Consider the following 12,719-nt stretch of genomic DNA (forward strand, 5'->3'; position numbering starts at 1 on the left):
AAAGTAGGGTAATGTAAGGGATCGGCGCGATTAGTGCTAGGCTTTTAGAGAATTAATCTGCCCTGCTTTTCCTTTAAGGTTAGGGTTTAATTCTACCTTTTTGCGTTTTTATAATTTTTCTAGTCGTACTAAGGTAACATAGCCTTAAGCTTTTTACATAAAGTAACTACTTAATATATAACCTTTAACGGTTTAGTTTAAGGTATAAAATATACCTATTAATAAATATTTATAGGTTTATTATTAGGCCTAACTAGTTATAACCTTGTTTTTTAGCAAATTAAGGCATTATTAGCCTGGATAACGCTAGTTTTTATTATTTTTAGGGAATATAGGGCACTTTAGGCACCTAATTCTCTCCCTGTAGGGGGTTTTTTAGCGGCTTAACCTCTATAATAGGGTATTTTTGCCTTCTGAATTTAATAGTAATAGCCAAAATCCCTCTAATTATATAGCGGATATATGCGTAAGGGGCTTATAACCTGTTAAGAGGGATGTATATGTATTGACTGTGGCTAACTAAGGTCTCGGGCCGGGAGGTCCGGCTGATATACAAGGTAGGTGCCTCAGGCACCTTCAACAAAACTTGGTCCGAATACCTTGCTCATCTGAGCCTTAGATAGCATGGGATGGGGAAAGACCCTGACTTTTCTTCCTTTTGGAGAACGTTGGCAAATGCACAGAAAGTTACTCCAGACCTCGTTCAGCAACACAAATGTCCGCCAATGGCACACTCTGCAGATAACAGAAGCCCGACGAACGATTCAGAATATGCTTAAGAAGCCTGAAACTTGGGAAACGTCGTTACGCAGGCTTGCGGTTGCCATCGTTCTGCAAGTGAGCTATGGCACCCAAGTGCTCGAGGACGATGACCCCTACATCCAAATCGCCAACGATGCCATGTATGCTACTGGCAATGGTGGAGTTCCTGCCAACAGTATTGTTGATCTAGTTCCATTCGGTACAAGATATCCACTTGATGGACCCGATATCTCTAGAAGATTGTGCTAATGAGCCAGTCTAGTACGCTACCTCCCCGACTGCATTGTCCGCGACTGGTCCCTGCGATTCGCCCGGCAATGGCGCTGGGCTATTAAAAAGCTTCACGACGTCCCATTCGCGGCTGCACAAGCTGAATGCGTGAGTTGAAGGGTGTGGGTGACTCGGGAAAACACCTCAAGAATCATGCCACGTCTTGCCATGTAACTGACTTCCTTCTGCAGCACAGATATGATCGTCATAGAAACAAATCTCTAGCACATCACCTCCTACGTGAGTATAAAGAAAATGAGTCCCGTGGTCAGGAACAACAGTGGTCCCTTGATGATATCAAAGGGGCAGCAGGAGCAGTTTTTATTGCGGGAGCAGATACGGTGAGTATCATCTCCATGATAGTTGATTTTTGAAAGCTAAGAACGCGGCCTCCAGACATGGGCTACATGCGTAATCTTTATTCTCAACATGGTTCTTCACCCGGAAATACAGGTGAAGGCACAGCAAGAGCTTGATGCGGTGATTGGGTCTAATAGACTTCCCGACTTCTCGGACCGGCCCGCTTTGGTTTATATCGAACATATTGTCCAGGAGATTTATCGGTGCGCGCCATTTAACCAACCACTAGCACTAAATATAAATTAACAGGCATCTTCACAAAGCTGGTCGCCACTGGCTCCTCTAGGTAAGTTGTTCATGGTTGGCAATGAAGAAACCTTGTAATGGCTACTAATGCGCGGCAGGGATCCCACATAAGTCGCTCCATGATGATATCTACAAGGGCATGCTCATTCCTAAAGGTATATCCGAGGCAAAAGTCCCCGTTGCTGCTCGTGCAAGTCAACTGATGGTTTACAGGGTAAGATACTCTCTTACGATGCTGTCATCATAGTGATGTTATAAGGTGGGGAGGGTATCTGATAAGTGCCAGGACTGTGGTCTATGCCAACGCTTATGCGATGGCTCATGATGAGCGGGTCTACAAAAACCCCCACGTGTTCAACCCCGACAGATATGAAGCTGGAGAACCGTTTCCTGTTGGCAATTTTGGATTTGGGCGCCGGTACGTGACGGGCCAACCCCAACTGAGACTCGGGTCACGGCTTTTGAAATCAAGAACGAACTAACCACTACTAGAGTCTGTGTCGGTCGGTTTCTGGCTGACAATAGTGTCTGGATCATGGTAGCAACGATGTTGTCCGCACTTCGATTTTGTAAGAAGATGTCTTCAGACGGGAAGCCCATTGAGCCCCGAGTCCGATTCACCAATGGAGGAACCTGGTATGTTGACTCCCCTTGTCTTTAGCTATCCCCACTGCCCCTCGATATCTTTGTACCCTTGTCAAACTGGAAGCATGCACATAAGTACTTGATAATGTGGTTGACACATGGCTGACAATGGTATTTGCTGCAAGTCACCCTGAGCACTTTGACTGTGTCATCAAACCGCGAAGTCTCGCAGCTGAGGCACTTGTCAACAGCGACTAGGGATAGCGACCAGCTATCCCTCCTAACAGCTTGGAAGAGTACTGTAACATGTTGAATCAGGTATACCATATCAAGTAAGTCATGCTCAGTGTGTCTTGCGATGGCCGGCGAATCCTCATATGCTGTACGTAAGCAGGACAGGTACTCCTGTACTCATCAATATTAGAAACCAAGTGCAGATATTACGCTCTTTCACTTCAACATGACGCCGGTAGATACCGGGTTGCGTCTATTGATAGCCACCAACCAAGTCACAAACTTTTGCCATTCCTGGAATTGCCCTTTACTTTCCCTTGCTCAGCACATCATAGTATGTGATAATGCTGGCTCTCTTCCCATTGGATTGGCTAACTTCACCCTTACCCATCCTCTGCAATGAAGATGCTTAAAGCAGACCGCAGAGGTCACCATGGCTAACGCGAGCTCTCCAAGACTAGTAGTCTATTTTAGCCGATCCACAGGACCCTGTTGCTCAAGAAGGGCCCCCCAATTGGCTCTTGAGAGAATCTTGTGAGACCCTTGTCGAGGTGGGGCATCTTGGCAGAGTCATTCGCTTGTGTTGTGTTACCTCAGCCCAGCTCGTTGGTAGTCGAGTCAAAACGCAGGATCATCGAGGCAGTATGTAATACGCATCTCAGTCAGCTCTGTGGTCACGACTCGTTGTCGACTTAGTGCAGCAAGAGGGACCACTCACTGACGCCCCATTCCTACACTATTGCAAAAAAACCATGCTTGTTCGTGTTAACAACATGTATAGTGGATGGAGATAATAAGCTAGCCAAGAGGCAAGACACCAGCGATATGTGACATCTTTGCTTGGCTCCTCAAAAGAATCCTTGCAATGGCGATTGTCATGCCTCGCTTGGGATTCACCCATCACCACTAAATAAAGGCAGGACTTCGGCCTAAATGGCGCGTTCTAGGACCAGCCCTTGTCATGAAATTTGGGTGAAGGATGTGAAAGCTGCATCTTCTTTCGCATTATGTTGCATCGACGCAACAGGGATCAAGCAAACATTCTACATGTCCACTCTATCCCCGCTAGCTGCATAAACATACTGTATTGTGTAGTACTGAAAAGCCTCAGTGGTTGCTGTCAAAAGCCCGCGGGCTTTTGGCAGAGATAGCGTTGTCCTTGATCCGTATTTATACGACGTTGACCCGCCCTGTAACGAATTATTGGCATTTCATACGAGTCGCAGGTATATAAAGAAAAACCAAGGCGATGTCTCCATAATGTAATGTTGTATCTATCAAGATTCTTGCGAGTGTTTAATGTCCATGTTTCATCACAGACAGTCCCGCAATGATTTAGCTTGGATCTTGGACGCGGGCCGCCGTGCCGCACCTTCATCTGCATTAGACCAGAATCATGATAGTCAAGGTTTCAGGCCATTTCGGTGTTGGTTCAGTCCCTGCCCTTATGCAAGCAGAGGAATCTTCATGGCTGACTTTGATGAGCATGTGAGTGAAAAGCAGCACATGCCGCAGCTAGTCGTTGTCATGGGTCTATCTGGGTAGCCGCTCGAACCAACCGAGAAACACACCACACCTCAACCGTAAGTACAGTGATGTATCAGCCAAGTTGGTTCGGTTCAGCCCCAGAAAACATGGTTGTTGTGTTGCTTAGAACAAGCACACTGCAGTCAACTTCTAGACACCAACAAATATCCCAGCAAGCTACTCTTTATTGTGACGCATCAGTTGGGAACAAAGTCACAAAATCCGGTTCCACATCCGATTGCACTTCTTGATGGTGTAATCTTGGCTTCCCAGGATTATTGGCTGATGGCTGTGACCAGGTCAACTGCAACGAAAGGATCATAGCGTCTAGAGACTCTCATTGAGCCTATTGTAGAACGGCTGTCGAACTTTGTAGACTGCAGGAGGCAACAGACTCGAGCAGCGCATGCAAGAGGTACACGGTTCTTCATTATCTTGAGGTCAGGCTTGACATAACATGGTCCTAGAACAAGCTAAGCTTTATCAGAGACTTACATCCTTCTTTGCACGTCCAGCAAACCTCAGGCTTTGCACTACTGATCGCTGGCATCGCAATGGCAGTTCTCAAGGATTTGGAAGCCAACAATGGGCTCCAATCATCCGATCACGCCAGAAACAATACCGAAAATGGAGAAAGTGCCAGTGTCTCGACTGCTGGGAATGCAAAGTCTGGTTTATTGTCGAGGTGGTACAGGAGAGTGCTTGATGCTGGTGTTGAGGAGAATGGGATTCGGCCAGTGCCCATCGAGGAAAGGACCCAAACGCAGCACAGCAACCTTTTTACTGTGTTCTTCACATGTCTGTTGTGTATTCTACCGTGAGTTTGTGGCATAATACAACTTACCGATGATGGCATAGGCTGATGACATCTCAGGTTGCCAACTGGTGCTCTCGGCACAGCTGTATACAGACTAGGATTGCGAGACGTGTCGTTGATAATCATCTTTTTCAACATTGTAACGTGCATCCCCCCGGCTGTTATCAGTATCGGAGGATGCAAGACCGGGATGAGACAAATGATACAGGCTCGATATTCCTTTGGGTCCGTTTCTCGGGTTCATCTATCATTGCAAGTCGATTGCTGACATTTCTATTTGCCAGGCTCTATCTTGGAATCATTCCCATCCTGCTCAACGCTGGAACGGTAACAGGGTTTACGCTTGTGGGGTCTATAGTGAGCGGACAGGCCATCGCAGCTGTGAATGAAAAGGCCAACATAAGTGTAAACGTAGGCATCGGCATCGTTTGCACTCTCAGCTTTTGTCTCGCGTTCCTAGGATATCGAGCGGTCCACGTCTGGCAACGGTGGCAATGGTTACCGAACTTGGTTGCCATTGTCATAGCCATTGGCTGTGGCGGGAAGCATCTGATGAACCAGGCTGACCATGACCCGGCATCCGTGAAAAGTGTCATCGGATATGGCAGTCTAATGGCAGGATATTTCATGACATTTGGCGGGACTGTCTCCGATTTCACCGTCTATCACGACCCAAAATCATCCAAGTAAGGATTTGTCTATATTGTGTTGTGATAATCAAAGCTGACGACCCTCACCCAATTCGCAGGCTCAAGATCTTCACATACGTGTATCTGGGACTTATCACTCCATCGACGCCTCTGCTCATTCTTGGAGCTGCCATCGGTGGTGCTCTCCCTAATGTCGAATCATGGCAAACGGCTTGGGACAATTATGGAATCGGTGGCGTCATGGCTGAAATGCTCGCACCAGCAGGGGGGTTTGGAAAGTTTGTTCTTATCGTTCTCGCTTTGAGTGTTGTTGGTAACATGGTGCTGTCCAATTATTCAGTCGCCTTGTGTTTGCAGATGCTTGTTCCTGCATTTTCCAAGGTGCCACGCTTCTTGTTCATCATCGCAACGCTGGCCATCATGATTCCCATGTCGATCTATGCGGCTGCTAAATGGGAGGAGTCCCTTGTTAACTTTCTGTCTGTGATTGGTTATTGGGCGGGATGCTTTGACGCCATTCTCATTGAAGAACTTCTGCTCTTTCGAAACATGGACTACCGTTCTTACGACCCCGAGACATGGAATCAAGCACGGCGGCTTCCAACTGGACTGGCGGCTATTGGAGCATCTTTGGTCAGTCTTGGGTTGGTGGTCCCGTCAATGGACACGCCGTGGTTCACTGGGCCCATTGGGGAGCGAATTGGTGACCTGGGCTTTGAATCAGCTTTTGTGGTCACTGGGATTGCCTACTGCCCGCTTCGGACCTTGGAAGTCAAGTTGATAGGTCATGTTTGAGGCGTATGTACTCAACATCCTGCACGCTTGGCAATGAGAAAGAGGAAGAGAAATTTCTGCAAGATATTGCCGCCATAATATCCATATCATACTCGGTGGCATTCTAGCCCAATGAGCCAGTGAATGGTAGCAGGAATTATGATAGTATAAGATTGTAAGGACAGATGGGAGTTTGGGGTGAGTGGACAAGGTAAGCAAGGAGGGCTTCTAAGAAACATGCTGAGAAGAAGAAAGGGACATCTGAAACTCAACCAGGGGCTCGTGTATAAATATAGCCTAGATTTAGGCACTAAGCGTGCAGCGTGCCGCACAAGACAACGTCTTCACCAAAAGGATGCCATGAGACATTCGACAACCGCGCAGCAGGAATTGGAACACCTGCTGCATCCTGAAGGCGATCTGGCGACACGACAACGCCTCCTTGACCAAGCCAAGTTGGTGCAATAGTAACAATAACGGAGTCAACTAATTCATGACATTGAGGATCAAGCAAGGAGTTGATAATTTGGCCGCCTCCTTCGACCATGACGCTGGAGAGGCCTGCATGGTGCAAGGCTCTGAATACATCATGCCAGTCAAAGCGCATGCGTTCGTTGGGTCCTAATTTGGTCGGGACATGGATATACTTCCCGCCATGCTGTTTGAGTAGGGCAACGTTCTCGGCAGGCAAGTCCTGGCTAGACACACCAGTCAGGATAAAGGGAGCTAAACCATTACCGAGGCGAGAAACCTCTAGGACTTTGTCGGAGCTGCTAGGAGTCCATCGGAGATGAGGATCAATGACAATAGGCCGAGGCTGGCTAGTAGCACCAGTGATACGACAATTCAGGGCAGGTGAATCAGCCAAGAGAGTAGAAACCCCGATGAGAATAGCATCATGTCGTGAACGAAGATAGTGAGTCATTGCTTTAGAGTCAGGCCCGGAGAGTCGAGTTCGGACGCCAGGTGCCAGAGAAAGCGATGAATCAAGTGAGGTTGCAAATGTGAGTGTCACAAATGGCCGTGAGGTTCGAGAGCGAGTTGTTGATGTTGGAAGCCTGGACTCTAGCATAGCTGCTGAGGATGCGGGGAAATTGAGCTCCGACATTTTGAGTTCTTTCCCGTGATGATAAGGTAGGAACTGGTCAGAGAGAATACTAAGATGAAAAGAAGATATGCCAGAAGGTACAGAGAGCTTTGATGCCAGGTCCTGTTGCCCTAGTAGCGCCGTTCTGTACCTAGGTTGTATGTGCTTCCAATATGCCGCCGACAGCTTCTTCAAGAGACTGGGTGACGTGGCCAAGTGGATGAAGAAGATCTGGTTTGATCGTTTTTTGAGCTCCAATTTTCTCAATCAATTTGGCGGAATGGAGATTTGGCGGTTGTTGACGTGAGAATGAAGGATTAAATCGATAATATTTTGGTTGAGATGAAGTTGAAATTGACTTTCCTGATTGGAAGGAAGGAAGGATGCGGGCAGTGGCTGGCTGAAACCGCCGTCGGGAATGTGACAGCGGCAGGCGCGGCCCTTGGCAATCGAATCAACCAATGAGTTTAGAGATTACGATAAACTTGAAGTCCAGTATGAATTCTTAAGCTTCTATAGGAGAACTACCTAGCGATTAATATCTACATTAAATGTTCATTTTTTTTATCTTACTTTGATTTTATTTTCAATGAGGTAATTTCTCGAGTCTTTAAAGAATGCTAATCATTTATCCTACCTTTTTTCCATATGCGAGTGTCGCTCCATATACAACATTTGATGTGAGGCTGTTGGCTTTCTTGTTGTTTGTATCACTGGCACCTAATAAGCCAATCTATCTCGTAAGTATGGTCACTTGAACAGATCCGAGGGAGCCTAGTTTTCGATTCAAACCTGCCATTGCTGTTTGTGAACCACCTGGTACAGACAATCTATATAGCCCAGCAACTTCAGGCTCAAAACAATCGATATTCGCATTTTCGTATATTTTCAGCTATGGTTGGTTGCACTGTATTTGAAGAGGAGAGAAGACACCTCCTTGTGAACAGGGAGTGGCATACGGTGGAATACATAGATATCTAGGTATGGATAGATAGACTTAAAAGGTTGAATTGAAGTTGCCCAAATTCTTATTTTTCCACCCGAGTACGAAGAAGATATTCGGGGTTTCATTAAATAGACTATCTGACTGCACTATTGAATATTAACTTTTGTTGTAGCTATTTCCGGTATTATAAAAGCCGATTAGGCTAGATTTCCAAGACTCTGAATGGGGCAATTGGGTAATCCAAGTCACATGAATAAGAGCATCTGCGGATGCAGCGGGGCAGATCTCGAATAGATCTAAGACAATCAGATCGGGTCTGTATCTTCATACCTGTACTCTGTTCTTAGAGGAAACCATTCCAAGCAAGTTATGTGAGTATTTGTGAATTAGACTGGTCTGGGGTTGAATAGGGGGAGCACATCCTCGGTACTATAGTTAGAGCCTCACGATAACATCACGCAAATCCATTAAAATAAATAAAATTACAAGGCTAGCGCTTACTGATTGTAATGGCGTAACATTGCGCTCATTAATGATCTGGTGCTGCACTGGTGGCATAGCTGCTCACAAAACCCCTGAAAATTGTTACCATGACTTGGCAGAAACATGATGAACCGACAGTGTCTGGGAAAGAAGGCCATTCCAAGTCAAGAATTTCAAAGAATCAGGCACAATTGAAACGGTCCATACTCCCCAGTCAATGGGTTGTTGGTGGGTGGTGACCACCCATCTCACGGGGATTCAATGGTCAGCAACGCCACCGCGTTACACAAGAAACAACCACCCTTTATCAGAAGTCTCGAATTATTACCTTGAATTCGTTTCTATTGGGCTTTTTAGATTGGCTGTTCAGAGCAATTTGGTAACACAGATTAGCCATCTTGGTAGATGACCTACCAACATGGACCACCAGCCAAGGCTTGAGTATATAGACACCATGTATTTCGAGTGAGTATGTATCTTTCCTTTATTTTAAACCATTTGCTCTCGGGGAGGTAGGCCGAGTAATTGGAGGTAATTCGATCTGCCAATATCCCCAGGGCTACGTGAAGGGAGTCGTGAATGTTTCCAGTAAGGGATGTAGAAGTGCGCATCAAGGGAACTCGCTAGACCAAAATGGCCAATTCCATTTCATTCATAGGAAGATCGAATCGACATTCTTCCGCATGCTATGTGGTGTGGGTTCTGTAGTAAATACGATCTGTGTCTTGAGGCTCCGATGTTTGATCAATTTGTAAACAAAAGTGCAAAATCTTTGTGGAACGCCGTAGTGTATCTCGCTAGTATATTCGTGGCCAACATAATAAGCGGCTCTGGGAGGATAGGGGATTCTCAGTTAAAGAATCGAGTACTGTGGTATCAAAATGGGGCGCCACTACATCAGACTTATACAAGAGCCTCGGGAACCAAGAAACATCAGACCTTGATATAGGGTGTCAAAAACACTTCACAAAAGGTATCCTAAGTCTTGGCACCAATTACTTTTCCAAACAGGGGATTCCCGTCATCATCAAACTCAGCCCACTGAAAGAAACCGCAGTTCTCCTGTCCAGGAGAGTTGGCATAGCACATCCAAAAGTATTTTCCAAAATTCTCCTTCTTTTTCGTCACAGCTCTTAAAACACACGGCTGTCCACATCGACACTTTGGTGTAGACCTTGGATGTAGGTTTGCCTTGTAGTCTCGGTATGTAATGTTGATACGTGTTGTGCCAGAGATAGGATGTGGATCAATCGATAATGCCGGCGCGATGCTATGCTTCCACTCTTCCTGCATCTCGGCATGCATCACAAGAAGAGAATTATGGGGAAGATGTATTGATATTTGGCCTTCCGCATCTTGCTCCTGAACCGTTTTCGTATCGCTGTCTCTAGGTATTATCCGTCTGACTCGAAATTCGCGAGCAACCCCGAGTGAAATAGACCCGATGACGGCGCGAGGTCCGAGATATGTGAGATGGTCGCTATGCCAGCCGACATTCTGTTGGGGACCGTTATATGCATTGACAAATGCGGAGTTTGGAACCCAGGGGTTGGGAGATTGATATTTCAACTTTTTTCCGCCGGGATACCGAGTCTTGATTCGTTTCTGAATCTCGGAATTGACAGCTTCTTGGACTTTTGGCTTGACCTTGATAAGCTGAGGTGTAATGCGCCGGATATCCTGTATATGATTAATCAACGACTGTGAGTAGAAGCGATCAGTTAAAGATTTACCGTAAGTCGACCACCGTTGTAGTGGTACTCGGTTTTCTGGCGCTCGATCTCGTCGTAGCTTTCGACATAGAAGCTTGAAGTATGGGGACTTGAAACTACGTTCTCAAATAGTTGGAAAGTGATCTTCTCGAAAGACTTTGATTCTTCAAGTAGTTCTCGCAGTAATTCGTTGGCTTCTTCAGGTGGTAAAAAGTTGTGTATAATCGTGCACGGAGTATGCTCAGCCACGTCTTCTGGATCATATAGATGCAATGTGCTTCCTGCTTTAGACTTTAATTTCTTCTTTTTAGGTGTAGTATCCAAGGAGGCCGAGTCACTTGGGGTTGCATATTGCTTCAAGGACTGCTGGTATCCAACGACTCGAGTGCCTTTCTTCACCGGGACCTGGACTTTAAGCGACGCCGATGCCTCGGAAACAGACCCATCATGCGCTAGTAAGATGTCTAGTAGAGTTTCCTGATCAAGTTGAGGATGTAAAGACGATAATAAAGCCAACTTGACTTCGGTTGACTCTTCTGGTTCTGTGATTCCCTTTCGAAGCTCTGGAGATGACTTTCGTTTGGGACGAGTCAAAAAAGCTTTCATAGTTTGATCCCCGTATGTCCAATAGCATAAACTATGCGCTGTAAGTGAAAGTGCTCTCCGACAGATGTGCCAGCATTTCGCAAGCGTTTGGGAGACGTGATGAGGGGCTGTTAGAGACACGATATCGCGAAAGTTCCGAAAAGTTGAGACACGAAACCACGTGACTGAAATGACTTCGGTTATCACATACCCCCGTAGATGACGCATGACCCGGTTAGCCGCATAAACGCGACACTTGTGCCCCGCGGGCTTGTGAGATTACCGAAACCGAGGCACATGTCAGTATAGCTTCGAGGGGAAGCTCTGCCCAAGCCCAAGCCCATTGTCCACCGTAGCTTTCTTCGGTCTACCATAATACCATAGCCAACATATGCGCGCGGTCTCTGAAGACCAATCCTCAGCGCAATGGCTGCAATGCTAGAATTCCGAACCCAAGGGTACAATCCCTACGCCGTCAAATATTCCCCGTACTACGACTCGCGAATTGCCGTTGCGACATCTGCCAACTTTGGCATTGTGGGCAATGGTCGGGTATTCGCGCTCGCTCTGACGGCGCAGGGCGTACAAGTTGAGAAAACGTATGCGACGTCCCGTTGCTGGGCTTATGGAGTGTTACTAGAAGCTAATTCCGCCGTCGCAGTTTCGACACAAACGATGCTCTGTACGACTTGGCTTGGTCCGAGATTAACGAGAATCAGTTGATTGTTGCATGTGGCGATGGGTCGTTGAAGCTATTTGACTTGGGAATTGACGACTTTCCGGTTATGAACTTTCATGAACATAAGCGAGAAACCTTCTCTGTCTGTTGGAACCCTATAACCAAGGATACATTCATATCGAGTTCCTGGGACGGCACAGTCAAGATTGTACGTCAACTTACACCAGTCATGCATAAACTATTGCTAACACTTTATAGTGGTCGCCGACGCGAAATCACTCGATAAAGACGCTGCCCATCGGAAATTGTACTTACAGTACCTCGTTCTGCCCCTCCAACCCCGCCTTGATATCCGCTGTCTCCTCCGACTCCCATCTCCGAATCTTCGACCTCCGAACACCGTCTTCGGCAAAATACCACCTCACGGCGACGGTACCGGTCCACGCTTCTGGACCGCAACCGTCCCCCGGAGCTTCTGCGCCTGCTGAGATTCTTACCCACGATTGGAATAAGTACCGGGACACGGTAATAGCTACAGGTGGTGTGGACAGAGTTCTACGAACCTTTGACATACGGAACCCTAATGGAGGTCCGCTGTCTATCATGCAAGGCCATGAATATGCTGTGCGGCGTCTATCATGGAGTCCCCATTCGAGCGACACTCTCATAAGTGCCAGTTACGATATGACAGTTCGGTTATGGAATGACGGTTCGAATCAGCAGCAAGCTCCGGCGATGGGACCGGCAATAGGAAGTCAAATGGGAATCATGAATCGACATACCGAGTTCGTCACGGGAGTAGACTGGTGTCTTTTTGGTATGGGCGGTTGGGTGGCTTCTGTGGGCTGGGATGAGAGGGTGTTATTGTGGGATGCCAATATGCTAATGGGCCAACGAATACCATGATGTTAAGCATTGTTAGTCTGGCGTTAATTGGAGTAAGCGTATCTACGAATATCTTTGGTATATCAGGCGTTGGGATGTATTCCATGGGTCGAGTTC

General features: G+C 46.8%; 5 protein-coding genes across 5 annotated transcripts; 3 read left to right on the forward strand and 2 right to left on the reverse strand.

Moving 5' to 3' along the window:
• Window positions 1–624: 624 nt before the first annotated feature.
• On the forward strand, window positions 625–1,678 carry FSUBG_1703 (cytochrome p450; the record flags this gene model as incomplete). Its single annotated transcript, XM_036679399.1, has 5 exons — window positions 625–961; window positions 1,025–1,140; window positions 1,224–1,373; window positions 1,429–1,595; window positions 1,642–1,678. 5 exons carry the CDS (start codon window positions 625–627, stop codon window positions 1,676–1,678), a joined length of 807 nt encoding a protein of 268 aa, XP_036542740.1.
• A 2,246-nt stretch (window positions 1,679–3,924) lies between these two features.
• Window positions 3,925–6,246, forward strand: FSUBG_1704 (Purine-cytosine permease FCY22; the record flags this gene model as incomplete). The annotated part of the gene is made up of 6 exons (XM_036679400.1): window positions 3,925–3,945; window positions 4,361–4,399; window positions 4,452–4,801; window positions 4,859–5,026; window positions 5,086–5,487; window positions 5,550–6,246. 6 exons carry the CDS (start codon window positions 3,925–3,927, stop codon window positions 6,244–6,246), a joined length of 1,677 nt encoding a protein of 558 aa, XP_036542741.1.
• A 289-nt stretch (window positions 6,247–6,535) lies between these two features.
• FSUBG_1705 (riboflavin biosynthesis domain protein) lies at window positions 6,536–7,333 on the reverse strand (the record flags this gene model as incomplete). The annotated part of the gene is made up of 1 exon (XM_036679401.1): window positions 6,536–7,333. One exon carries the CDS (start codon window positions 7,331–7,333, stop codon window positions 6,536–6,538), a length of 798 nt encoding a protein of 265 aa, XP_036542742.1.
• A 2,386-nt stretch (window positions 7,334–9,719) lies between these two features.
• FSUBG_1706 (CUE domain protein) lies at window positions 9,720–11,059 on the reverse strand (the record flags this gene model as incomplete). Its single annotated transcript, XM_036679402.1, has 2 exons — window positions 9,720–10,421; window positions 10,475–11,059. 2 exons carry the CDS (start codon window positions 11,057–11,059, stop codon window positions 9,720–9,722), a joined length of 1,287 nt encoding a protein of 428 aa, XP_036542743.1.
• A 405-nt stretch (window positions 11,060–11,464) lies between these two features.
• On the forward strand, window positions 11,465–12,623 carry FSUBG_1707 (peroxisome targeting signal type 2 receptor; the record flags this gene model as incomplete). Its single annotated transcript, XM_036679403.1, has 3 exons — window positions 11,465–11,637; window positions 11,700–11,925; window positions 11,976–12,623. 3 exons carry the CDS (start codon window positions 11,465–11,467, stop codon window positions 12,621–12,623), a joined length of 1,047 nt encoding a protein of 348 aa, XP_036542744.1.
• Between the last annotated feature and the right edge of the window lie 96 nt (window positions 12,624–12,719).

This window comes from Fusarium subglutinans, assembly GCF_013396075.1.
Source record: "Fusarium subglutinans strain NRRL 66333 chromosome Unknown NRRL66333_c0000013, whole genome shotgun sequence".
In the NCBI taxonomy this organism is placed as follows: Eukaryota; Fungi; Ascomycota; class Sordariomycetes; order Hypocreales; family Nectriaceae; genus Fusarium; species Fusarium subglutinans.